Source organism: Cupressus sempervirens, chromosome 2 (assembly GCF_028749045.1).
Source record: "Cupressus sempervirens isolate cs-2001-9-10 chromosome 2, ASM2874904v1, whole genome shotgun sequence".
NCBI classification, from domain to species: Eukaryota; Viridiplantae; Streptophyta; class Pinopsida; order Cupressales; family Cupressaceae; genus Cupressus; species Cupressus sempervirens.
The window spans coordinates 617,282,769-617,310,764 of record NC_143119.1 but is presented as its reverse complement, the minus strand read 5'-3'; the positions used below and the strand labels follow the sequence as shown (position 1 = coordinate 617,310,764).

Below are 27,996 nucleotides of genomic sequence, written 5' to 3'. Positions count from 1 at the left end.
AATCTCATTACACCCAGCGATCTGACGATTAACTTCAAATAGACGATGTCCACCGATTTAGTATTTCCAAACAAATTTGGAGCAGTTGAAACATTCCTCGCTTCACACCTGAAAAAAGCTCGAGACAATTTTGACACGCCGCAAGAATTTTGTTCCGAGTTCGAGAATCTGAGAGTCCTAAAACTCCGATATTTGTAGATCTACTATTTGATTATCGGGAATAGATTGAAGGAGTGGCTATATGGAAACTGGTCTTGGTTCGTCTGATTTTTGAATCTGCTTTGGTAGGGTTTCGTCTTATAGTTCCTGGAAGCTGTGTCCATTTTTTCTCACCGGCATCATTAAAAGTACAATCTTGAGGTAAGGCCCTTGCCGTGGTTCCAATGAGTATTTTTTTTTTTTTTTTTGGGGAACCCGTAAACGGTGGATTATGTCTTGTTACATTTGGGTTTTGACTCTAGTTTTGTTCTTCTTTTCTTTTATTTATATATTTTTCTCTGAATAGCATTTGTTTCAACAATTTGAGAATTTGCAAGTCTTTTGATACCTCATGATAGCTATATGGGCCCAATGGCTATTGTAGTTTCTGTTTCAACTTGAGTTTGATGTTTTCGGTATAGCGTGGCCGTAGCTTTTAGAATCACATGTCAAAATGATATCTAAACTATTGTGAATGCATCATAGGATGGAGTCTAAGGTTCAAGTGAGACCGAATAATAATCAATGTGATTCGTAATTTTGTAAGCATTTGAACAGTGCAGAAGAAGAAAACTGTAAGTGTTGCAGGTAGTGCTGAGGCTCTTGAATTGTACATGGAAAATGACCTTCCTACACTGTTAGTCCAAAACACATCCTCCCATTTGCAGTTGTTCTTGTCTATCCCTGTTTCAGAGTAGGCGTGGAACATCTGATCCCATGCTTTTGTGCTGGATCCTGCCATGAATTAATTCATCATTTCTTCTGCCAAATGCAGGCTTGAAAAATGAATGGGAAAACACTGTTATGATTGACAAAGTTTTCAACTTGTTCGAACTTATTTGTTTCAAATGACTTGCAAGTAATCGTTCTGTAACCATTTCCACTTAAAGAGGCATTCGTCTTTGTGGTTCATTTCCTACTTGGAGGAACTTTGAGTGCTACGCTTGGTTGTAATGATAACATTTGGTTATGAATTCTACTTCAAGCTGTAAACTTATAACTCATTTTTGTGGCTCGTTCTGGGGGGCTTGAAATTATTTTGTATAAAACTTTCTTTTAGTATTTTACAGTTAAATATCATTCTAGGGATTGCCGGAAAAGTGTCTTCCTGATAAGTTTGATGTCACCTTTTCACTATAAAAAGCATTTGTCTCCAGGGTTCACTACATAGATGGAGAAAGTTTGGGTTCTACACATGGAAAAATATGATATGCCATTGGGTTTGATTATGAATTCTGTTTCAAGCTAGAAACTGCATGACTTATCTATGTAGTTCTTGCTTTTGTATTTAGTATTTATAATTTATAATCTACTAAATGGATTTAAGCCTATAGAATTATCTTGTCCAAAAGTTAACATTATCAAATTTTATAGCCTAATACAGCCTAGATACAATATGGCAACAGAGATAGAACATTCTGTTTAGAAGAAAAGTAGTCAAAATCTGATTCATACAATACAGTATTGAATTCACTTGGATTAAATCAAAGAATTAAGAATCAGATTTGGGATGAGGCCAAAAATACTCTCAAAGAGACAGCTGCTGATCAAGATTATTTTAGTCTCCCATGGTCCAAGACATGTCAGCTGTAGTCCATGCGTTCAATGGAAGAAATATTAAGAAGCTGAATGGAAAATTTCTATATTTAAGGCACTTCCTATTGTTACATGGTTCACATGATTCTGGATGGTTGCCACAACTTGTAACAAAGACAGCATCTTGAGTACAGCCCTTGATCTAATGTCCTCAATAAATTCCTGAAATGTGAATTGACTGGATATATTACTCAGCTTTAGCTAAACTTCCATTCTGAGATATGTTGATGACAAGCTTAAATTAATTATATGGTGATTACCATGTTGATAAATATTAGAAGATAATCATTTAAATCATTGAAAATAAAACATGTAAATCAACATAACAGATATAACAATACTTGCTTGCTTTGCTAGAGCTCTTTGCAAATAAAGAATAATCATCAAAGTTGCCTGAATGATCAAATCACGGGATCTGTTTGCAAAGTTTTAACCAAACAATTTTTTAATTCATTCAATGGGTCCATTCCATTGTATCACATAGCAAAATCTTTTTTTTAAACATAACAATAATTCTAGTTTCGACAAGTTCTTTGCAACCTTGAAAAAATAATGATGTGTAGCATTTCTCTCAGGTCTTCTTGTATTTAAATGTCTTGAATAAATGTTTCCCATATCTAAGCCTTCAACCAGTGCAATCAAAAAAATTAATTAAAATGCAACTATAAGCATCCATTGAAATTATTACTAGTATTACATAATAATACTAAAAATTAAAATTGTAATAACAAATCTACTGTTCAAGCCTGTAGCTTATTAGGAATTTACTTGACTTGCCTTAAATCTGGGGCATGTGCCACATCATGATAGATTGGCAACCATAAGGGCATGGCTGTTTATACAGCTTGAAGTGAACTATTTGTTTCATGGTTCACTCCATCAAATTTACTCCCAGATTCAAGATGCAAAGGGAGCAGCTGTGGATTTTATTTGGTTGGTAAACTTTGTGTTATAATATATTCATAATAATGAAGTTTGACATCCAAGATGTCACACTAAAGTCTCATGGCGTCACCCCACAAACCAAAACAGACTACATCGAGGTTCCATATGGCGCTACGAAAAAACCCAGAACCCACCTCCCCTTTGCATACAGGGTGATCATAAAATTATGACAGTATTCAGCCTGTACATTATTCCATATGGCGCTACGAAAAAACCCAGAACCTACCTCCCCTTTGCATACAAGGTGATCATAAAATTATGACAGTATTCAGCCTGTACATTATTCCATATGGCGCTACGATAAAACCCAGAACCTACCTCCCCTTTGCATACCGGGTGATCATAAAATTATGACAGTATTCAGCCTGTACATTATCAAACCCTAGATTCAACCCTGGCTTCTACCATCCACAAAAATGCAGATTATCATGACTACAGACTACATAGCATCAGCATATACAGTATCATGAATTCGTATCAACACAACAAAATTTGACCAAAACCCGAAAACCTGGGACACCTTCCCACCAATTGCAACAAGGTTCAAGTATCAGCTGTGCGATGAAATCCATTGCCAATCCCCCCCCCATGCTGCCCCCCCCCCCCCCCAGAGTAACAGCCCTCAAAGGCTTTACCTTCCACAGCCTCGACCATGACACTTACTGCCCCTGCCACCCCTAGTGCCACGCACACATCAGGAATCTGCCTTCAAAAGTCTGCAGGTTTGTATTTTAGGCAGGATTTGTCCATCTGCTTGCTGGGAACCCTTGCTGCCAACACTGTTTCCCAATCCTGCACATAATCCTTGGTCATGTTCCAGTATTTCTTCACCTCCTTACATTACTGTTCTTTGTTTTCCAAAGTATCCCAGAGGAAAAAGGGGTGAACGTAATGCCAATCCAATCACTCCTTGCTGCCATAAACGCCACACCTGGTTTGGTCAAATTCAGAATTTCTTGCAAGCCAATTCTCCATTCTGTTTTGATGCACCGTTCAACAATGCTCCTCACCCCTGCGCAAATGTCTATCTCCAGCCCCCCCACACAGAACATGGATGAAGTGAAGCTTTTGAACACTTAGTTTTTTCCGAATGATATGGATAACTTTGTCAATGTGCCACACATGAGCTCGCTTATTAGAAATGGCACTGGCAATTATCTGCAAGACACTTTCCAGATGCACATGCTCTGCCTTCATTTTAGATGCCAAATCTACTGCTAGCAATGCTGCCTGCGCTCCTGCGTCATTGTTCGTTCCAACTGTTAACTTCTTTGTTTCATCACCAAGATATTTCCTTCTGGATCCCTTGCACATTTAGTACGCCCAATGGCCCAGGATTGCCCTTGGATGCACCATCAAAATTAATTTTGATCTAGCCCACCTCTGACTTCTCCCACTGTACTTCACTCCTCTTTTTTAAATTGGTCATAACCCCCGTAAGCCCATTAACGGGCAGCAGATATGGATTATCAAAATGACCTCCCAGTCATTTAAAAAATACTTCAGAAGCACTCCCAGTCATCCAAAAAAACAATTCAGAAGCACATTAATTTTGCCCAAAAGCTCTGTGAAAGGTTCCATTAGTTTCTTGAAATTATTACATCTTTCCTCGAGCCTTTTCATGAAGATATCTTTCAGCAATGAGCTCCAGCTCGATGAAAAATTTAATTGTGAGATACAGGGTCCCTAAAATATATATTTTGACAACAGAACTATTTTAACTGCAATATATAGTTCTGTCAGGAGGTTCTTAGCCTTCCACATCATCTCTTGTTAACACAAGTTGAAAATTGACACATATTACGTAAACTGTACTGCTTTTCTAGATAACCCTGTAGAATAAATGTTCACATCTTGCATTAACCTAGTTGCTGAATTTCTGAAGAGAATGCTTGTATGCCAGAGAATGCAAAATAATTGGGTGTTTTCCTAAGAATAGTTCAATGCATGTGGGAACGTCATCAATGACTTGTTCTTTAATGTTCAGCTTTCCATATCTTAAACATTTTTTTCCAATCGGAAACCAAAGCTGAATGCACCAAATGTAACACATTGATAAAAAGTGACTGAAGTGCTGACGGGAACTACAAATGCTATTATGTTGGCTAGTACAGGCCTTTTTGTGCACCACTTTAATTGCACTGAACCACACATTGTATATGTAGATGTAGAGGAACACAACTAAGATGATAGCGACTCTATAGAGTGTAAAGCAGGCAATTGAATTTCCATATGAACAATGCTTCGTTCAGATGTAAATGGAAATTTATCAGTTTCAATGAAACTGCTGCCACATGGGTACTTTCTGTAACAATGTTAACTTCATTACATTTTCTTCCTAACTTTTTCCCATGTATTTTATCTTCCGCACCAATTCTATATTTATCTGAACTCTTATTGATATCAACCTTACTTGTAGTGCAGTCAGCCCTGTTCATACCTTTACTTATTGCATCCAATTGATTGGGCATCTGAGCGCAGCTTCCTTCTTACTCAGAATGTATTGGGACACTACAATATTGGGCATCTGCATGCAGCTTCCCTTTATCCTAGAATGTCTTATGACATTAGCAAGACAGACCACCATTTTGTGAAGTTACTCACATGCTTTTATGTAACAGTTCACCTTCTGAGTTGTCCTCAGCTTCAGAGTGGTTTACTTTGTTGCTATCAAGAGTTATTATCCCATGATATTCAACAAACAACAAGTCGTTTATTCAGTATCTGTCATAACTGTGTTATTGTCATCCAATGCTTCTTGAGCAAGCAGTCACACTAGAACAGATATGTGTTGAATGAATCAGTCAAATAGAGTAACTTGGATAAATTCTACTGTGATCTTAGAGATAAATTGAGCCTTCATGATAAAAGTATATCAATATTTGTACACACTAATGCTCTAAAATGGATCTGGACAATGTATCCAGAACAAGAAACTCGAACAGTAAAAAGAGAAATCTTTGTGTCTTCTTGTTCTATTGCTGTATGTTTTATTCCTCTGATTTATTAGTTAAATTTACATGCAACTGTTAGATATCTGTCTTTCAAACCCTAACAGAGGATTCCCATGACCCCTAGCTTCTACTGCTGAGTGGGTTGAGGGGGAGAACACAAAGTTTAAACCAACTATTATTGCTACTATTCCTGGATTTATTTACTAACAACACTTTGCAGTTAGGGTTTGATCACAGGCCTGAAGTGCACAGATATGCATCTACACAATTTGTAATGTCATGACGTGAAATGGTCATATCAGCAGACTTAAGGTTCTGATTACCAAAAGCTTCTTTAAAGCTAGGGAAATTCAATGTCCAACGAAGCTTATGGAAACCATTTAAATGACAAATAAAAGATCCGTCATGAAATGATAGAGAAACTTGTAAGCTGGGTTAGACGGGATGGGACTGGATTAACTGCAGAATCTTATTTTGGAGTGTCTGTTAAAAGGTACACTGACAGAATTACACCGGAGTTGAGTATGTAAAATTGTACGTGATTGTTATCTCTCTTTAATTCTGATTTCAGTTTTGTGCACACAATGTAATCAATCTGCTCTGGATTGTATCTGTTGGGTTTTTGATTATTGAATTCTTGCAAGAAGCACCTAAACATATAATGGTTAGCTGTTAATGGTTTAACGGTATACTTCAATTCACAAGGTCCTCTAGGACACACATCCTTTGCATTTAGCTTGCTTAAAATTGATTATTTGATGCAAATTACAGTCTCTTTATTGCAGAGTTGCATTTCATTATTTATAGATTCTTGTGAGATTTGTGGCAACCTCTGTTATATGTTTTTTATAACTATTTCTATTACATGTTTTTAATAACTATTTTCTAAATTTTTATTAAAGTGATTTTAGTGCACAAGTATAACTGTATAACTGACCATGTATAGACATTTTGGTCTGCAAAAAGATTCAATAGGAAACATACTTTAAGAAAATAATATAATTTTTTAATGTTGATATTGCAAATTATTAATTCAATGAATATTTTTGCAAAATATATGATAAATTCTTGGCTTCTCTATCGACCCAATGCTACTTTCAAATTCTTAGGTTATTCTATATAAGTTGCAATTGGCATAATTATTGCACCTCCAAGTGCAAATGCTAGTTCATCTATATTTCTCAGTTACAGGTTTAGTTTTTATTTTTTACATTGGAAATGAATTTTTGTTTAACACAAGCATCAGCATCTAGAATTAATTTTTGATTATTCTAGATTAGTTATATTCATAGCCTCCTTAATCTGTTGACTCATAATTCAGCTATCCTTTTACAGCCCTAAATGAATCCCGATTCCTGTGTTCAAAAGGGCAAATGGTTTTTGATTACTTTTGTGCCATGAAGTAGAATCCATACAAGATTGATATTTTATCTATAATCAGGGTTTTGCGGGTCTTGCATTGCTGATTACTCCACCCTTTCTATTTGTAGGGCACAAGGCAGGGAAGAAAGTTTTCAAGTAACGTGGTAATCAGGGTTCAAGCATATCTTCCGTCACAGCTTAATCTGGTACTCATGATGCAGGTATGTTGTAATGTCCTCTTTATTTATTATCCTATATTTTCCCCTAGAAACACAAATTCAATAAAAAACAGGGAATGTAATATAGTCAGAGCTATAACTTATTTGAAGAATGTAAATGCAAGATAGATCCTTGGTGAGATCTTGCAAACATCATAGACAATTATTGAAGATACAATTCATAAAATCAACTATTACTGCTAGGGTTAAAGAACATATATGTCTTCAAAACATCTAAAAGATCAAACTAGAATCACTAAACATTCCAGTATTTAAAAACACAGATCCTAGATGTGTACCCACAGGAGATTTGTTTCAGAGTCAGATTCTGGTATGTTTTGTACCCAGAAATGCCCAGAAAAGTCTAACGATTCAGCAACTTAGTATATTCACAATCATCTTAATCATATAACCCATACAATTTTTTAGTTGGATTCAATCATAACAGACTTGGGTTAGGAGAATGACAGGTGCCCGAAGCAATCCTCTACCCTAGGTCCAAGAGCAGATATACCGTCCTTCTTGGCCTCATGTCCATTCTTTATGAGGCGGTGTACCCAATGAAAGAGCTTGTATGCGTTTTCTCTTTTCATGCCACCCTGTTCACCCTCTTATGGTTGAGACTTCCTTAAACTGATTTCAACAATCAACCAATGTAGGGTGGAACTAAAATAGGGTGACAAAAGCGATCCTCTACCCTAGGCCCACGAGTGGATATACTACTCCTCTTGGCCTCATGTGGCTTTCCGGCATTCATCCTTCATGACTTAGTGTACGTAGTGAGGAAGCTGGTATCAGATATTCACATAAGAAATTATAGGTTAGATAATATCTTCATCATGCCTACTAAGCATACGTCTCATGCACATCACTGTTGAAAAAGAACAAGAGTCATATTGCCTGCGATAGATGGTAATCTCTGATTTGATCTATCTATGTGCCTAATCTCTTGTATCTGATGAACTGATCTGACACTAATTGGATTGATTGTTCCCTGCCTTCCCCCGTCACGGTCTTTTACCTTATATCTTCATGTCTGTTGAAGAAACACAACTTTTAGTCTTTTGGAAGTTGCTGTTCTCAAGGGATGGACACAACCTTTCTCATAAATCTTTGCACTTCAATATCAATTTTTTTGATTAAAATAGACAATTTGTTTTTACCCCTGTGACTACATATTATGAAGTAATTGTTAAAATACTTGCTTGTTATTAACAATGATCAATAGATCAATAAATACAAAAAGAATGAATGATGTTTCCTTAGGAAACGGTCATCAAGAAAAGAAATATTCTATTCTAGCTAATAGAAAACTAACAGTTAACTATAGGCTAACTAAATATTAAAATCATTCTAATATTTACAATAGATTACAAATAGATAACTATTAAATAATAATAGATAATAATAGAAGCTATCTATTATCGTAATACCCTCCCTTTATGATTAATCTATCCATAACACCAAATTGTCCTCTGAATTTGACAAACTTATTAGGACCAAGAGGATTGGTGAGAATGTATGCAATCTGATCTGTTGTAGGAACATACTACAAGTCTATTGTCCTGTCTTCAACCAGCTATCGTATATAGTGATAGTGAACATCCACATGCCTGGTTCGTTCATGGAAGATTGGATTCTACGCTAATTTGATAAAGCCTTTGTCATGAACAAAGAAAGTGGTCGGTTTTGTGTAATGGACACCCTGGTTATAACTTCTTGAAACACTTTGCAAGCAAGCTTTGATACCACTGTAATGGGCACCCTAGAAATGCCCAAGAACTAAACCAATTGCTGAAAGTGATTTAAATGTCTTTGCATAGGTTTCAATCCACACAACATGAGCAAGAAGGAATTTATGCAAATTGAAGACTGAACCACTGCTGAAATAATATTAGTTCTCACAATGATAAAATCAAGTACAAAGTAATGTATTCCAAAGGCCAAACCCCAAGGGAATGACATCTAAAATGTTACAAGAGAGGATGAACGTCCTCTATTGCCAAGAAAGACATGTGACTCACACATCCAAACTCTTATCAAATGTCATTCACAAAAATCCGATGCTTAACAATGAGACTCTCACCCCTATTTATCCTTTTCCCTCACCCATTCTAGAAGGAACTAAATCATTAATTAATTGCAAGTGCTAGAAGCTTCCCCCTTCCAATAATTAATGAACTCCTCTCTTGCAATACAATAATTAATTGTGCTTCTAGAAAATTAAATTACTAGAGGCTTCCACCTTTCCAATAACTAATACACACTCTAGAAGCTTCTCCCTTGTAATACAATAATTGATTAAATTAATTAAATATAAAGTCACTTTTTAATTTTTAATTTTAATTTATTTAATGACTTTATAAGAAATTAATTTAATTTTCTTTTATGCTCTACTTAGACTTTGGAGAACGTGAAGGCTAAAAGATGAGGTCATTACAGTTCGCCCTCCTTGAAATTGCTTGTCCTCAAGCAATCTCAGTCCTGTTTGCTGTAGCACCTGCTCACTCTCCCAAGTAGCATCTTCCTTCGGCAGATATCTCCATTTGATTAAATATTTTTTAATCAACCTGCTTCGTAAAGTCTTTTCTCTAGTATCCAGAATAGCCTCAGGAATTAATACGAGCTTTCACTCCTCATCTAATGGTGGTAATTTTGCTGAAGGCACAACTCTTTGACCGATGGCTTTCTTAAGCCTTGACACATGAAACACATTATGCACCCGATTGCCCTCTGAAAGCTCAATCTCGTAAGCAACCTCGCCCACCTTGCGAATCACTCTGTAGGGGCCATAAAACTTAGGCTTCAACTTCTTTGCTCCGCTTTTCTTGAGTGATGACTGTTTGTATGGTTGTAGCCTCAGGTAAACCATATCCCCAACCTCAAAACCGCGCTCTATCCGGTGCTGGTCAGCATACATTTTCTATTGATTTTGGGCTTGTATATTCTCCTTGAGCACCCTCAAAATATCCTGACTATCTTGCAAGAAGTGTTTTGCTTTGGGCACTCTACTATCCCCCAAAACCAGATCCATGAAACTAGGTGCTTCATTTTCGTACAATGCCATGAATGGAGTCATCTTGATGGACATATGATAAGTGGTGTTATAACAGTACTCTCTCATATGTAGCCATTTGACTCAAGCCCTTTGTTGTGCAGTCACATAGTTCCTCAGATATCCTTCCACCCATTTATTCATAATCTTTGTCTGCCCGTCTGTTTGTGGATGATAACTAGTGCTAGGTGTAAGATTTGTACCACACAACCTAAATAGTTCCCGCCAAAAAGTACTCATGAATTTATTGTCCCGATCATTGACAATGAAACTAGGTAGCCCATGTAACCTGAATATCTCTCTGAAGAAAAGATCGGCCACCTGTGCTGTTGTCTAAGTGGATGGAATAGCAAAGAAGTAAGCAAACTTTGTCAGCCGGTCAACTATCACATAGATGCAATCTTTCCCTTGTACTCGTGGTAACCCGATGATGAAGTCCATAGAAATACTTTCCCATTTCCTATCCGGAATGGGCAAAGGTTGTAACAACCCTGCAGGATATGTGTGCTCTCCCTTTTCCGCTGGCAAATTGCACACTCCTTGACATGCTTCTGAACATCATCCTTGAGCCCTTTCCATGTGAACCGCTCATGGATCTGCTTGTATGTCTTAAAGACCCCTGGATGTCCAACTGTAGGTGCATCGTGCAATGCCTTCAGTATTACCTCCCTAAACTGTGATGAAGGAATCAAATATATTCTACTGTGAAACTTTATCGATTCGTCCATCACCACGTAACGATCATCATGTATGGTGCCTGCAATTACTTTAGAAGCCCAAGTGTCCCTCGCATATTCTTCTATGATCTTATTTCTCCAATCTCCTGTAATCTCAGCTAGAGCACAAATATGAGGTCTCCTGGATAAAGCATCTGCCACCACATTCTTCTTATCTTTGACAAACTCAATGTCAAAGTCATAGGCCTGTAACTTCGTAATCCACTTTTGTTGTCTATCATTCAAATCACGTTGGCTCATGAAGTATTTGATGCTATTGTGATCGGTTTTGATAACAAACTTTCCCCCAACTAGGTAGGACCGAAACTTAGCCAATGCATGCATTATAGCCAACATCTCCCGATCATAGATGGAATAGCTCCTCTCAACTCCACAGACCTTCCTGCTCTCAAAAACAATGGGATGCTTCTCCTGCATCAAGACCGCCCCAATCCCATCTCCTGACGCATCACAATGAAGCTCAAATGGCTTTGTGAAATCTGGTAGAGCTAGTACCGGACATGATGACATCACCTTCTTGAAATGATCGAAGCTTATCTGAGTTGCCTCTGTCCATGTGAAGGCCCCTTTCCTAGTAAGGTCTATCAAGTTTTCAGCGATTTGTGAAAATTCCTTAACAAATCTCCTGTAAAATCTGCAGAGATCAAGGAATCCCTTAAGCTGTCTAAGATTCATAGGAGTAGGCCAATCAACAATAGCCCTAATCTTTTCAAGATCTACCTGAACTCCATCTGCGCTGATGATATGCCCAAGGTATAGTAGCTTAGTCATCCCAAACTCGCACTTAGATTCCTTGGCATACAATGACTCTTTCTTCAAAGTGGACAGCACCATTTCAAGATGTTGTAAATGCTCCTCCCAGATCTTACTAAAGACTAAAATGTCATCAAAGAAAATCAAGACAAATCTCCTAAGCTGCTCCCTAAATACCTGATTCATGCAACTCTGGAACGTAGCAGGGGCATTGGTTAGCCCAAATGGCATAATCAAAAACTCGAAGTGGCCATAGTGACTCCGAAAAGCTGTCTTCCCAATGTCCTTCTCCCTCATCTTGATCTGGTGATACCCTAACTGTAGATCAATCTTTGTAAAAAAGCATGCACCATGTAACTCATCAATCAACTCATCTATTCGTGGGATGGGATATCTGTTCTTAATGGTCTTCTTATTTAATGCCTTGTAATCGATACACATGCGCATCATCCCATCCTTCTTCTTTACCAACACTACTACTGAAGCAAAGGGGCTCTTACTAGGCCTAATATGCCCTATTTCCAACAACTCCTTAATTGCCTTCTCTATCTCATCCTTATGTTTCTTAGGATGACGATAGGGAGTAATCATGACTGGTTTGGCTCCCTCCTCGAGCTCAATAACATGCTCTATTCCCTTGTCAGGAGGAACCCCATGCGGAATCTCGCCGAATACCTTAGTGTGCCTGTCAAGTATCTCCTGGATATCTAATGGATGACTCTTTACCTGTGGCTCTTGTGAAGTTGGCATAGTGAAACATTCTGCTGCCCACTCTATGTTATTATGCCGAAAAAGTCTCTGCATTCTCCTCAGGGAAACTACTCTACAACTCCTATCTGAAAGTCCTCTAAGTACAATAGTTCTTCCCTCATCCTGAAACTTCATCTCCAATTTTGCTAGGTTAAGTGTGAACTTTGCTAGCGAAGCCATCCATACCATTTCGAGGATGACATCATAGTCTTCCATGTCTACCACATAGAACTCATCTTCGAACTCATAGCCATCTTCAAACCTGAAGATTAGATATCTTCCGAGTGCATAATAGTTTGTCACCATTGGCTACCATAACTCTAAATCCGGCGTACTCCTTAGTCTGTAGACCTCTCTTGGCTACCAATTGTGCATCTATAAAATTATGTGTAGCCCCAGTGTCAATGAGCGAAATCACTTTCTGCCCTTGGATAGTACCTCTGACCTTAAATGTGATTGCCTTCTGAGCCTTCGTTAATCGTGCTAATGACTTCTCATCCTCAGGAATGCTGCTCTCCTCTGTAGTGCTATCCTCATTTGAATCAGAGTGCCGATCCTCCCTCTCTGACTGTGACTCTTCTGCTGAGAAATACTCCATTTGATTTGCCTTAGCCTTGAGAGGACACTTATGAGAGAAATCCCAAGGCTCTTTGCAATGAAAACATAACTTCTTCTTTCTTAAATCATTCAAGGTGTCATTATCCAACTTATCTCTTTTTGGCTGAGCATCCTTGTGGAAAGTTTTTTTGTCCTTCTCCTTGTCCTTTTTCATATAAGAATCCCTATGCTGAAATCTACTCCTTAATGAAGAAGATGCTAAGTCACGAGACTTTTTAGTAGCCTCTTGCAATGTAGCTGGGTCATGCCCCTTGACCCATCCTCACAAGGATTTTGAGAGTCCATCCATAAACAACACTACTAGCCTCCTCTCTGAAATATCTGTGACCAACACAGCTAACCTCTGAAACTTACTGATATACGTCTCAACTGATTCCTATTGTTTGAGTTGTGCCAACTCCTTAAACTGTAATTCAGGATCCCTGGTATCAAATCTCTCTATGAGCTTCTTAGTGAACTCCTCGTAAGATGTGATCTGATTATGTCCTAAGGTTACCATGCCATGGTGCCACCACTCATGTGCCAGTCCATTCAAGTGAATAGCCGCATACGTTATAGCCTCTTCTTCAAGCATAGGATTCAATTGCAAGTATGTATCCATCTTCTGCACCCAAGCTCGTGGGGTCATCTTCCCTGAAGCATCATAATAAGGTAAAGAAAGTTTCCCAACTTTCTTTCTCAGCTCAAGGTTTGACTTCTTCCTCCTGATTTGGGCATGTGTCTCATCCTCAAGTCCAAGTAATCTCTGATAGAAATGTCTGCCTGAAACTCTGGTCCACTAGCCTCCCAATCCCTCCTGAACTGATCTTGTAACTCCGTAATCTGCGGTTCATTAATCGGCTGAACTTGAACTAGATCTCTGGGTGGAAAGGTGGGTAGAAGAGGTCTCGAGCTGGCTGTTCGAGCTGGGCATGCAACATGTTTAAAGTTATCAGTCTCATTCCCATTGTTGTCATGTCCATAATTACCATTAATGTTGCCTCGACCTCCATTATCGTTGCCCCTATTATTGTTGTTTCCATTATTGGCATCACCTGGATTAATATTGATGCCCATCTGTCTAGCCATTAGCTGCAACATCATATCCATTCGCCTATTTTGCTCCTATTGCTTTCGCTACCCCTCCTCTAATGTATCCAACAACCTGAACATTACATTTTCCTGATCTGGACCGATATTCCTATCATCTCGGTCACCCATACTGCTGTCTTGTTCAAAGAATATCTCCTCTGTGTCTGTATGACTGGATTGAATGTCCCTCTGCACGGATGAACTATCCTGTTCATTTTGCAAGTCTGAACTCCTACTTTGTCTTGCTTTGGTATTGCGAAAATTATAAAGCCCTTGTCGCATGCTCAAACATAGATGCTCAAGATCTCCACAGGATGGCAGGACTTATAGCTCTGATACCACAGTAATGGATACCCTAGAAACAACTTTGATACCATTGTAATGGGCAGCTCTGATACCACTGTAATGGGCACCTTGGAAATGCCCAAAAACTAGACCAACTGCTGAAATAGATTTTTTATGCAAACTGAAGATTGAACCGATGCTGAAATTATATTAGTTCACAAAATGATAAAATCAAGTACAAAGCAATGTATTCCAAAGGCCAAACCCCAAGGGAATGATGTCTAGAATGTTACAAGAGAGGATGAACGTCCTCTATTGCCAAGAAAGATATGTGACTCACACATCCAAGCTCTTTTCAAATGTCATTTACAAAAATCCGATGCTAAACAATGAGACTCTCACCTCTATTTATCCTTTTCCCTCACCCATTCTAGAAGGAACTAAATCATTAATTAATTGCAAGTGCTAGAAGCTTCCCCCTTTCAATAATTAATGCACTCTCTAGAAACTCCTCCTTTGCAATACAATAATTAATTGTGCTTCTAGAAAATTAAATTACTAGAGGCTTCTACCTTTCCAATAATTAATACACTCTAGAAGCTTCTCCCTTGTAATACAATAATTAATTAAATTAATTAAATATAAAGTCACCTTTTAATTTTTAATTTTAATTTATTTAATGACTTTATAAGAAATTAATTTAATTTCCTCTTATGCTCCACTTAGACTTTGGAGAACGTGAAGGCTAAAAGATGGGGTCATTACATTCTGTTGGTGACATCTGCATATCCCCAAGCATCCGACGAAGCCAAACAGCTTCACAACCTGCCTTAATTGTCCTTTTGTATTCAGCTTTTGTGGAGGAGAGAGAAACTGCCTACTGCTTCTTATTGGTCCATGTGACAACATTGGATTCCAAACTGAACACATCCAGAAGTTGACTTTTTATCGTCAACAGAGCCTGCCCAATCTGAATTTGTGAGCCCAATGAGTAGAGGATTAGAACTCCAAGAGTAAAGAAGTCCATAATCTGTAGTGCCCTTCACATAACGAAGCACACACTTTGTTGCCATCCAATGATCAACCTTGGGAGTTGAAAGTGTGAGATGTAGCTGATATTAGGCCTAGTAGCAGAGAGGTAGATGAGGTTGCCTACTAGAGTTGCCTGCATGTAGTATCATCAATGGGAGGAGAATTAGACTTGGTTGTTAAGGCCTTTCTCCATGGGTGTAAATGCAGGATTACAATCTTGCATACAAAATTTGTCTAACAGAGCCCTAGCATATTTGGACTGAGAAATGAATATACTAGAAGATTGCTGTCAAACCTCAACACCTAGGCAATAATGCATGAGCCCAAGGTTAGTCGTATCAAAAGATTGGTATAAACTCTATTTAATTCCTTGAATGAAAGATACCAAACTACTAATGATGGTCAAATCATCCACATAAATAACTAGAAGGATGATGTCACTGTCAGTAGTCTTGAAGTACAAATTTGAGTCTAAAGAACTCCTTTGGAAGCCTTGACCACTGAGGTACATATTAATTTCCATGTACCATGCCCTAGGGGCCTGCTTCAATCCATAGAGAGCTTTCACTAATCTGAGAACTTGATGTTCTTTACTGACAACCTTAAAACCATGAGGTTGTGTGATGTAGACCTCTTCGTGGAGGTCACCATTCAGGAAGGCCCTCTTGATGTCCATCTAATGAACCTTTCAGCCAAACAGTGCTGCTATGGCTAAGACTAATCGGATTGTGCTCATCTTTGTAGTAGGAGCAAAGGTCTCCTCATAATCAATGCCCTGACGTTAAGAAAAGCCTTTTACAACTGAATGAGCTTTGTACTTATTATTCAAAGTACCATCAGTTTTGTATTTGATTTTGTAAAGCACTTTGCAGCGAATGGGTTTCTTCCCTGGTGGAAGATTAGAAAGGACCCAGATGTTATTCTTCAATAGTCTCTAGTGTTTAGATGTAATGGCATGTTCTCACTATGGAATTCCTTTAGCCTCGGAATATGTGTGGGGTTCAAACAATGTGAATGTTGGCCATGAGAGCAAAGTTAACAGACTCTGTAGGTTTACTATTTTTTCGAGCAGTTCTCCTATCAATGAGCTCATCATCTCGAAGATCAACAAGTGTTAGCCCACCACTTAGGTCGAAGAGGAGAATGACCAACATTAGTATCAGGAGATGCTCTATGATTAGGTTCCTCATCCAAGAATTGAGATCAAATTCAGGTAAAGCATTTGCATATTTTTGTGATCCTATAGAAGTCAGAGATGTGTGCACAAGAATCACTGATATAGCTAGAGTTATTAAAGCCTTCCCATCAGGTGGACCTAATGGAAGTCGAACTCCCAAATCATGAGCCTTTGTAGGCTGGTCTCTTCGATTAGGAACATAAGAAACAAGCATGAATGGTCCTTGTTGCTCATTAAAGACTACATCACGACTGTACAAGAGATGAGATGTCTCAGTGTCGATCAAGCGGTAGGCTTTGTAGAGACTACTATATCCAGCAAGCATGAGTTTCTGACTATTGGCATCCAACTTGGTGCATGATGCATCAATTATCCAGACAAAAGCAAGAGAGCCAAAAACTTTTAGGTGATTGATTTTGGGCTTGCAACTTGACCATGCCTCTTTCGGAGTCTTACCTTTGATCGCCACTGTGGGTGACTGTCTCAAAAGATAAATTGAAGTGTTAATTGCTTTTGCCCAAAAATTCTTTGGAACATATCTGTGTTCAAGCATGGATCGAGCCATCTCGGTAACTGGTCTGTTCCAAAGTTCAACTACACTATTATGTTGTGTAATAGACGCTTGATGCCATGAGTATCACAGAAGCTAGAGAATTCATTAGAACAAAATCCCCCCATCGTCTGACCTAAGAGCAATAATAGATTTCCCAGACTCTTTTTCAACTAATTGTTTAAACTTCTGAAATACAGTAAATGCTTTTGATTTCTTTTTAAGAAAATATACCCACATTTTTCTACTGAAATCATCAATAAACAACAGAAAATACCTGGACCCAAGAACAAAAGGAGTGGCCATAGGGCTACAGATATCAGCATGAACAAGCTGAAGTACCTGAGAAGCTTGTCATGAATCGTCACTGGTGAAAGCTGTGCAATGTTGCTTCCCAGCCTGGCATGCATCACAAACTCCAAGCTGTTGAGTTTGAATCTCTGGCAATCCAAGGACAAGCTCTTCCCGAGCAAGCTAAGAGAGATAATGGACATTTAAGTGCCCATGTTGCTGATGCCAAAGTGTGCCGACAGAAGACCGCCAAGCAGCCATAGTTAAGTCCTGAGAATCAATAAATCTGAAAAGACCATGATCCTCGAGACCCACTGCAACAATAGACTGAATTGCCCTACAGTGATGGTACACTGATGTGAATTGAAGGTGACATCCAACTATGGAGAGTGTTGCAATAACTGACTAATTGAGAGTAGATTTAGTTCCATCCTTGGAATGTAGTACACATCGAGGAAAATGAGATTCCTCCCAGCAAACTGAATTTGAATGTTGCCTTCGCTAACAACAATGTACTCTTCTCCACCACTAAAAATAACAAAATTTGAATAAGGCTGGTAGTCAATGAACCAGTCTCTACGGTGGGTTAAATGAGGAGAGGCACCCGAATCAATGTACCATGCAAACGACTTCACATGATCTGTAGGTCTTTTAGCCATGAAGGCGTAAAAGGCAGATTCGGTCTGCTCAGTGTGCTCTACATTGTTCATTTTGGGTTGCGATCCAAACTGCTTAGATTGGACAACTAAGTGTTTTCGACATTCAATCTTCATGTGACCATACTTGTAACAATCGTTGCATTGAATGTTCTTTTACCTAGACCCTTTTGAAGTTGGAGCAGAGGACTTTTGCTGAGAAGACTTCTGTGAATGAGATTTGTCTTTATCCTTCTCAAAGGATTTAGCAGTAAAGGCTTTCTCTATGGAGGTGGAGTTGGAATTGCTATCGAATTGTTGTTTCCACTGATCTTGCTGAAGCAGAAGTGTGCAGAGATCTGTGAACTTCAGTTCAACACTAGTACAACTGATGTTGAGAGTCTCGATAAAATGCTCGTAGGACTTGGGTAAACTACTGAGGGTTATATGACCGTAATGTCCTCTTCCTCCATCTTTCATCCAATGGCAAGCAACTTATCACAGATTTCTTGAATCCTATTTAAGTGTTCCTGGAGTGATTTCCGCTCATCCATGACAATAGAAAAGAGTGTTATTGAGAAAGAAGGCTTGGCTTTTGTTTGAAGTCTCATGAAATTTCTTGAGATGCACCCATATCTCGGCAGTTGTCTTGCTAGATAGAATCCTGAGGGAGCTGATCAGCAGTTACGGATAATTTGAGAAGCATTTTGATCCCATGTATTTGGATCAGTACCAACGATAGTTGGATGCTGTGTAACACCTCGAACAATCTAATGAGTATTCTGATATTCAAAGATTGTTAGTATCTATTGCTTCCATATGCCATAATTCCGACCATTGGATTTTGAATTCCCCTCAACTAGAATATTGGTCAGAGATGCCATGGCACATTTTTCAGTGAAGACCACGTATTTCGAGGCAAAAAATTAGAAGACCCAAAAAAATTGAATAGGTACTATTGAGCGGTCGTTTTGACGATGCCAACGACAGAAACTCTTACGAATTTCTCTCTTGAAAAGATGATCAAATTGGCCAACTCCAAGGTTCCAAATGGTTGTTTTTCACCCTGCTAGATAGCTCAATTGAAGAAAAATGTGAATGTTCACATGGAGGCATTTGTTGGTACTTTAAAAACTTCTGGATGAATGGAATCCACAGATGAACGTATTTTTGTATTTTTTTGTTTTATTATGAATGCAAATTCTAGCAATATAACTATATGAATTCCTACTCTAACCAAGTGTTTCAAAAGCAAAGAACAAAGTTAGGGTAACAAGAAATTAAAGGAAATTGCTGAAAATGAAATTCCTAATGGATATAAATCATAGCCACAATGCTTTTGTGAATTAAATCTTCAAAAGGATCTAGTAGAAAATCAATGAAATTAGGAGCAGTGCGTCCTCAACTCCACTGATGCAATCGTCAAAGGGAACAATGAAAACCATAAAATGTTTCACAATTCATCAAATCGTATAGCCACGGAAAGTGCACTTAACACGAGACAAATTACTATGCAAGAACTTGAAGGTGATCCTTTCTTCAATTCATCACAACAGAGAAATTTGCTAGCAAATGATGAACACCAGAACTAATAGATTGCATGAGCATTAGCATACAATAAAATCATTGGCTCCATCTCTATTCATGAACATAAAATTCATAAAGTAAATGCACATTCCAGTAAGAAACACTACACATAGAATGAGAGCACCAATATCGTACTTAATTGCATCAAAATACCAGCCTTGAATACATATTACATCTTTGTATTTATAGGAAACCCCATCCTTGATGCAATTTTCGGATATAGGGCTTTTTCCTTGCAAAAAAAATGCTAAAATCACTAATTCTAAGCAAATTATGTCCAAACAGACTCCTAACTAGGTATTAAGCAGGCCTGCACTCCTTATTTTATTAATTACATGATGCATCGAGCTTTACATGACTCAAAAAATCCTCAAGAAGAAGAAGATAAGAAGAGAGAAGACTTGAGATGATCTGGGAGTCTCTGATACTTCTTTAGAGGCAAGCTTGAGCTTCACTATGAGTCTCTTCAATTAAACTGCCACCAAAATGTGTTTTCGGTGCATGAAACGCTCAAAAAATGGAATTGGTAGTTAATTGTCGCCACCACCGCAACTGACCAAAACTATCGACGCACCTTAGTGTTTGGTGCACCTTATGAAAAGCACACCTCTGTGTATTGTGCACCTTTGCACCTTTAGGTGGCAGGAACAAAATTGACAGAATTTTTCTTAGTGTCAAAATTTCAATTTCCAACGTCTAGGTTTTGTGACCCTTTCGCCAAAACAATGTTTGGATGTCTTGCTTTGAACTTTTGAATTGCTTTGGTGATTTCTTTAGTACTCGGCAAGTCTAAAGACTCATACTTAGTGCGTACTTCTCAACGATAGTCATTGATTTCTTGTTGGATTTCTGCAAAATCTTCCAGCTTGGAATTTGACTCCTTTAGTGCCTCTTTGGTCTTGAATACGTGTGAGATGCTGTTTCAAACATTGCACATAATTGTTGCACAATTGTTTCAACTGAAGATAGTTGAGTTTTTGAGTTGTCTCCAAAAATTTCCAAGCTGGTAGCACTATAGTACTTATCTGCCTCTAAAAACTGCTCCAAAGCCTTGTCCTTCATTTCTTGAATATCCTCATAAAGTCTAATTATAACTTTATTTCCGACCGCTATCTTTGCCACCATAGATGATGATGATACCATGCACAAGAGACAAATGGTCAGTATACCAATGTTAGAAGATTGAAAAGATGCTAAAAGACATGACCAGATTGGCAAAAACTGACAAAATTGACAAATGGCCCCAAAAAGTGCACATGTGCTCTAGGTGCACCTGTGCAAGGTGCACCCTATTGTCTAGCCGAATTTTGACTTGCGCAGTAGCGCACATGCGCAAGTGCGCACGTTAGGGCGGTGCACAATGGACAATTCTTTGCCTTGTCTTTGTGAGTTCACCGAGCGCGGGTGGCGCACATGCCGCACCTGCAAGGGTACACATGTGCGCAGAGATTTTACCTTGTTGCTTTGGAGTGGGGATGCGCAGCTGGTATGGTGTGCGGCTCTTAGAAGATCTTCAAGTGCAAATGATTGGAGAGGGGGTCCATGTAATGTTCCCAACTGGTACATTAAAACTATTTAATATAGATTTTGCGATTTCCCTTTATTGATCAAATATCTCATTTTTTCCCTCATGTATTAACTATTTATCCATCACTGATTGATGATTTCTAAAAGTTTTTATTATTCTATATATACTTCTTTCATCCAAAGAGTCGTGACTTTACATAAATAATAATTATATTATATTTGATAATATTATATTACATTATATGATAATATTATACTTTCATATTACTATTATAGTATGGTATATATGTGATATTATAATGTAATTATAATTTTATATTATTATTAACTTTATATTTTCACTTTAATATAAGTATATTATTTTATATGCATTATCTATCCTTTTAATATTATAAACTTTATATTTAATAATTGTTTATTATTAGATCATATCTCAAGGTGGGGATATCACAGTCCTCCCCTCTTGAATTTGCTTGTCCTGAAGCAAAGATTATTCATACATAACCTTTTTCAAAGATTCAACATACAAAGCATATATTTGGATGCAATAACACCTATAGGATTTATGTAGTATACATATTAATGCATGAAAACACAAAATAGACACATGAGTGCATGAACATTGAAAACACAAAGTAGTCACATGAAAACACGAAGAAGACACATGAATGCATGAAAGCACGATGTAGACACTAAATACATGCTTTTTTGATTAATGCCTTACTAGTGTCAAGAAAATGATTATTTTCTTCGATAGAATCCTCAAAATATGGAAAGAGTTAATGTTATCCAAGTTGCCTAGATGCCAAATGGATTCTCTCAAAGTTTACAATTCCAAGCCCATGTCTCGAGGGATCATGGGTCGCTGATCCCTACCCTATCTTGGGACAAAGATCCGATTGCATGGACTTAGACAAGCCCCTCTTTGGTAACATCACCGCTTCTCTTATTGGTCATATAGGAAGTAACATTAATTCCTATATATCTAGTCATATTATTATTTTAAATCAGTGAAAGATAGAGTAGATGTTATTATCTAGATTGGGATCGGAATAGATGTTATCCAGGTAGATTGGGATCGGAATAGATGTTATCGAAGTTGCCTAGATGCCAAATGTGCAAGTGGATTCCCTCAAAGTTTACAGGTCCAAGCCCATTTCCCAAAGGATCATGGATCGCTAACCCCTACCTTGTCTTGGGACAAAGATCCACTTGCTTGGACTTAGACAAGCCCCTCCTTGGTAACATCATACTCTTCCTCCCATATATTAGATAATAATGATGTTAAACAAAAGAACAATAATATTAGGATAAATAATATTGTCTCTATAATTATCTCTTTCCTTATTATAACATAATTATTCTATTCAAAGTTTACTAATTCTATTCAATATTTATAATCATATAAATTTCATTCTTTTTTATCTATATTATCTTCATTGGTCCTTGGGAAAAGATAGTACTTATTAGGCGCACAAGGACTAGAGTTGTGCACTTAGCGCACCCTTGAGGGTGTGCAAGGTGCGCCTCTTGGGTTTATGATGTTGCGCACACCTTGCGCACCCCTGAGGGGTGCACATGTGTGCACTTTCTCTTCGTTTTGTCAAAATTGGACTTTTTGGCTTCTTGAACTCGTTTGACGCTGATCAGCCGGACATCCTAGACTAACCTAGACCCAGAGGGGGACCCACCCACCGAGGTGCCTGGCTAGATGCCTTGTTCTGGAGAGTGGAATCCCTTGCTCTAAAAGCAAAAAAAGGGAGTCCCCATTTTCGACTTGAAAATGGGATGTGTGTTGTGAAACCATATCAGGTACCCAAAAGAGAGCTCAAAAAATCCAAAAAGAATATGTTGTCGCATTCTTGATATGCTGGCTCAAAAATCGAGACACCCAGAAAAAACGGACTACAACCTAGTTGAGCTCTCCAAAACCCGGCAAGAATCTGTATTTTTTTGGGATACAATACAGAAAATTAGTGTTCCAACCAAAAACAGCCCTGGCTGCAAAAAACCCAAAATAATGATGAAAATGTGCAGAAAAAACACAGTTTCTGGGTGCAAATCTGTTACAGTTTGAGAAACCCTAACTGTCGCCAAATAGTGCAAAAACGACTGTTATTTGGGTTAAAAATCTGTGAAAAAAAGCCACCTGCAATTTAAAAAAATGGACTGTTGGATTTGCAGATTGAAGACGCACAGCCAGAAAATACGAATCAGCAAAAGCGGACCCAAAAAAAAAAAGCCCAGAAATCAGAGATGCAGACAAAAAAATGTTTTTTTACAAGTCAAGGAAAAAACTTCATTTGAATTTTTTTCAGGAAAAAGCGAATTTTGTTTAAATATTTGGCTCTGATAGTACGAAGTAATTGGAAAAATACTTGCTTGTTATTAACAATGATCAATAGATTAATACATGCAAAAAGAAGATTGTAAAGAATAGAAACATTCTATTCTAGCTAATAGAGAACTAACAGTTAAGTACAAGCTAACTAAATATTGGAAACATTCTAATATTTACAATATATTGCAAATAGATAACCATTAAATAATAATAAAAGCTATCTATTATCATAATACTATATGCTAATCTTTTATGGAAAAAAATTAACTAGACTTAGTTGGTTCCCCATTGAATAAATTGCTAAAAACTAATCTTCTATGTTCTTGGTTAGCCTTCAATTGGGCTTTCTCTGCTTTCTTTATTATCAATCCCCTTATTGGCCCTTGGTCAGCCTCTTAGAAGATTATCACCAGGCATTGTTTCTATGAACATAGTTTCTTTTTCACAATAATCACACTTTGTAAAATTGCAGGCAATTAAACAATACAAGGTCAAGAATGATATTTATGAAGAAGATTCATAGTTTATATTCTGGATAAATTACATTTTTTTTGCCTAAAATAGTGTGACTGTATGGGGGGAGAGAGCTAGACAAGTGAAGAGTGTGTGCTGGAGACTGTTGGCTTTATCTAACATGCTTTGAAATCGTCTACATAAGCTCTTCCTGTTGTTTATAGCATTAAGAGCAAGTTTTGAGTTGCCTTCAATCACAACAATTTTTATGTATGTAATAGGGAAACCTTCCATCCATTTACCAAGGCAATAATTCTGGGCTCATTATTTATGGCTTTTGGCATGCTTCACTAAAGACGCAAATGAAGCTTTCATTGTCAATGATAACATCTGCAGCCCCAGCAATACCTGGATTCCCCTTTGAGGCTGCAAAATTTAATTTAACAAATTCTGGTTGCAGGATTTTTTTTTTCTTTACTGATGGTTACAACTAATTACATCTAGAAATTGGCACCTCTGCTTTAGAGTGCAATATAATATGTTGAGTAAGCATATATCTTGGTAAACTGTAATGAAAAGGGAGAACCAACCTGTCAAAGTCACCCTTAGATTGAATCAAATCCAATTGCATCTCTGGACTATTTTACTGAATGGTATCTCGGCCTTTTCATTTTTGAGTGGATCTTTCAGTTGACATTCTTATGCAATTCCTAGTATTGGTTGGGTGGGAGAGAGATTTCATGAGGGTCTATTTCTGCAGCGCTCTCCCATGCTTGGGTTGTTGAGAAGTATGCAAATAAAATAAATCTTTACAATTTTCAGCATAGTTGTCAAGGAATATACACTAAAAGTTATCTACTGTTCTGTGAAAAGTTTTTTTTTTTTTTGAGGAGGTGCATGTGTCGATGATAGACCATTTTGACTATGTATTGGCTCATGGTTTTGTGAAACCATTGTGGTTTCTAAGATATGCAGTTTTTGTTTTCAATGTGAAGAACACCTCAATTACCAGTTATACCAGGATTCCCTTTTGCAGGTTGCAAAATTCAGTTTAGCATATTCTGGTAATGGGAGTGTCTTTTTTGTTGATTGATACACCTGGTTTACATCTAGAAATCAGCATCTCTGTTTTTTAGTGTGATATTACATGGCATGTCTATTGCAAATGTCTTTTTTTGTTAAATTTGTCATGAGAAGGAAGAACCAATCTGTCTAATTCACCAGTATATTGAGTCAAAACTCAAATCCAGTTGCACCTCTGAACTATTGAACTTTGATGAATGCTTTCTCAGTTGCACCTATGAACTATTGAACTTTGATGAATGCTTTCTCAGCCCCTTTGTTTTGGTGGGATCTTTCAATTTACATTCTTCTGCAATTCCTAGTCCCAGGGGCTGTTAGAAAGGTTTCACGAGTGTCTAATTTTGCAGCTCTCTCACATGCTTGGATCACTAGAAACAAATGTAACAAATTTCAACATAGTTGACAAGGAGAGACAAGATATATCCTAGGAGAAGCTATTTTTTGTTCTGAGAGGAATTACTTTGGAGCAGGGTGTATGGGTCGATGATAGACCATTTTGGCTGTGTATTGGCTAATGTTTTTGGAAAACGATTGCAGTTTCCAAGATCTCACTGGCCTATAAAGTTGAGCTTGCAATGTAAATTGTATGGTAATTTTGATTGTATGGTTATGCTATTGGACCGACTCCAGATATAAAGATCAAAGACAAGCATTGAAGCACAAATACTCTGTTGTAATTTAAATTCTAATCCATCCATTTGTTGATTATTGCATTGTATTTGCTTTGTTGGATATTACCATATTTTTGACAAGGGTTTTCCTAGGGCATCTCTTGTGTCCCCTTATCATTTCTCTCTTTTTTTTTTGAAGATTTGTTTCTATTTGCATGTTTTCTTGCATCATGTTTCAGCAGCTGGGAGAGAGGTTTCTTGAGAGCCTAGTTTCTCAATCTTTACAACCATAAGTTACAAGGAATATGGGTTTACACAAAGTGATCATGAAAGATTATTGTCTGTTTCCATTGAATGATCAATAAGCATTAGACATCAATGTTTTATCCTGAACTGATTTAGCTGACACCTTCCAGGACCATAGATGGTATTGTTAGCTTAGAGACACCTATCATATACACAAACTAATAACACTGCGACATATACTTTAATGGCTATAATAATTTTCTGGAAATATTTCTGAACTTTTGAATTGGCTTTAATCTTGTAAGACTAAAATGATGTTTAAAAATATTTCCCTATTTTTGTTTGGAATGGTATATGTTTTTGTCTATGTCTGTATTGCCCCATGTTTGATTTTGTAGACTTTGTACTTCTGCATTTCCATAAGCACAACCCTGTTGACACAGGCATCAAGAGCCAGACTATTTAAGGAGTACAAAGAGGTTCAAAGAGACAAATCTGTGGATTCAGATATTAAACTCTCCTGTGATGATACAAATATATTCAAATGGACAGCTGTCATCAAGGTGAGACGGTTTTTTGCTAGTTGACATCCATATGTTCTTTTATTCCGTTCTTTAAGTGATACTCAAAACAGGCTAATATGATTTGCAATTTTCTGAACACAGGGTCCTACAGAAACACCCTATCAAGATGGTCTGTTCCAACTTTCTGTGACTGTGCCAGAACAATACCCATTAGTGCCACCTTTAGTGAGGTTTGTCACAAAGATATTTCATCCAAATGTCCATTTCAAGGTATGCCGGTCAATACCAGTTATTTCCTATGTACTCTTACTCCTAAGACTTCAATTGCATTTTCCAATAGACAAAAGGAAGGATTCTTGATTTTGTCTATAACCTAGCATTCTCCTGAATTTATGATTATCTGAATGTTATATGATCTTCAATACGAAGCAGACGGGAGAGATATGTCTTGATATTTTGAAAACTGCATGGAGCCCTGCATGGACTTTACAATCTGTCTGTCGTGCTGTAATTGCTTTAATGGCTCATCCAGAAGCAGACAGTCCCTTAAACTGTGATTGTGGTGAGTGATATGCTTAAAACCTAAAAATCAGATTTACTTACCTTGAAGTTGAAGGGCTTACTTAATGTTGTATTTTTACATCTATTTCAGGCAATCTTCTACGATCTGGTGACAATCGAGGGTATCAATCAATGGCCAGAATGTATACAAGGCTAGCAGCCATGCCCAACAGGGGTAATCATTGACTTCTGATCTGTCAATAAAAACTCATGCATGGTTATATGATCTGTGTTTTCGAACATAACCAAATCATTGGTGGTCAATGGACAGACACTCAACTATTTAAAGTGTCTATGTATATTGAAAAAAATCTCGACATTTGTATTTAATGCATCAACACCATTGCAAAGAGCAACTATGTAGCTACAATTCGGACCATAAAGAGTATGGGTACTGCTACCCAATGACAGTTTGCCATTGATATTTAACTGTGGCGTTTATGAACACAGGTTGTAGATGTAAATGTTTGTTTGGTACAAGCGTTTGACTTACAATTTGTGCTTTTATTTTTCATGATAATGCTTGTCAGGTTAAAGTTTCTTATTGTATCTTAGTCCCTTTAATTGTCGGATGGGAGCCTATACTTGATTGGGCTTTTGTGAGTTGTGATGCTGTTTAGAAAGTGAAGGTCAATTTTATAACTGTGAAAACTCACATGACTTAAAAAAGCAGTCAATAGAACGAGTAATGTCAAAAGATCAAAACTGGCATGGCACATAGGTAGTCTGTAATGCACCATAAGTGAATGACTTTAATGCATGATTATTTTTCTTGTGATGAGTGCCTCTAAAAGTGACTTTTCCAAATTATTGGATCTGAACTCAAAAGCTGGCTC

The 27,996-nt window shown here is 37.6% G+C and overlaps 1 protein-coding gene across 1 annotated transcript; it reads left to right on the top strand.

Moving 5' to 3' along the window:
- Window positions 1-68: 68 nt before the first annotated feature.
- Window positions 69-27,709, top strand: PEX4 (peroxin4). The gene is made up of 6 exons (XM_089814742.1): window positions 69-360; window positions 7,184-7,276; window positions 26,519-26,638; window positions 26,741-26,869; window positions 27,032-27,161; window positions 27,252-27,709. The coding sequence occupies exons 2-6, from the start codon at window positions 7,268-7,270 to the stop codon at window positions 27,344-27,346; spliced, it is 483 nt and encodes a 160-aa protein (XP_089670868.1). The 5' UTR covers window positions 69-360; window positions 7,184-7,267; the 3' UTR covers window positions 27,347-27,709.
- Window positions 27,710-27,996: the final 287 nt, after the last annotated feature.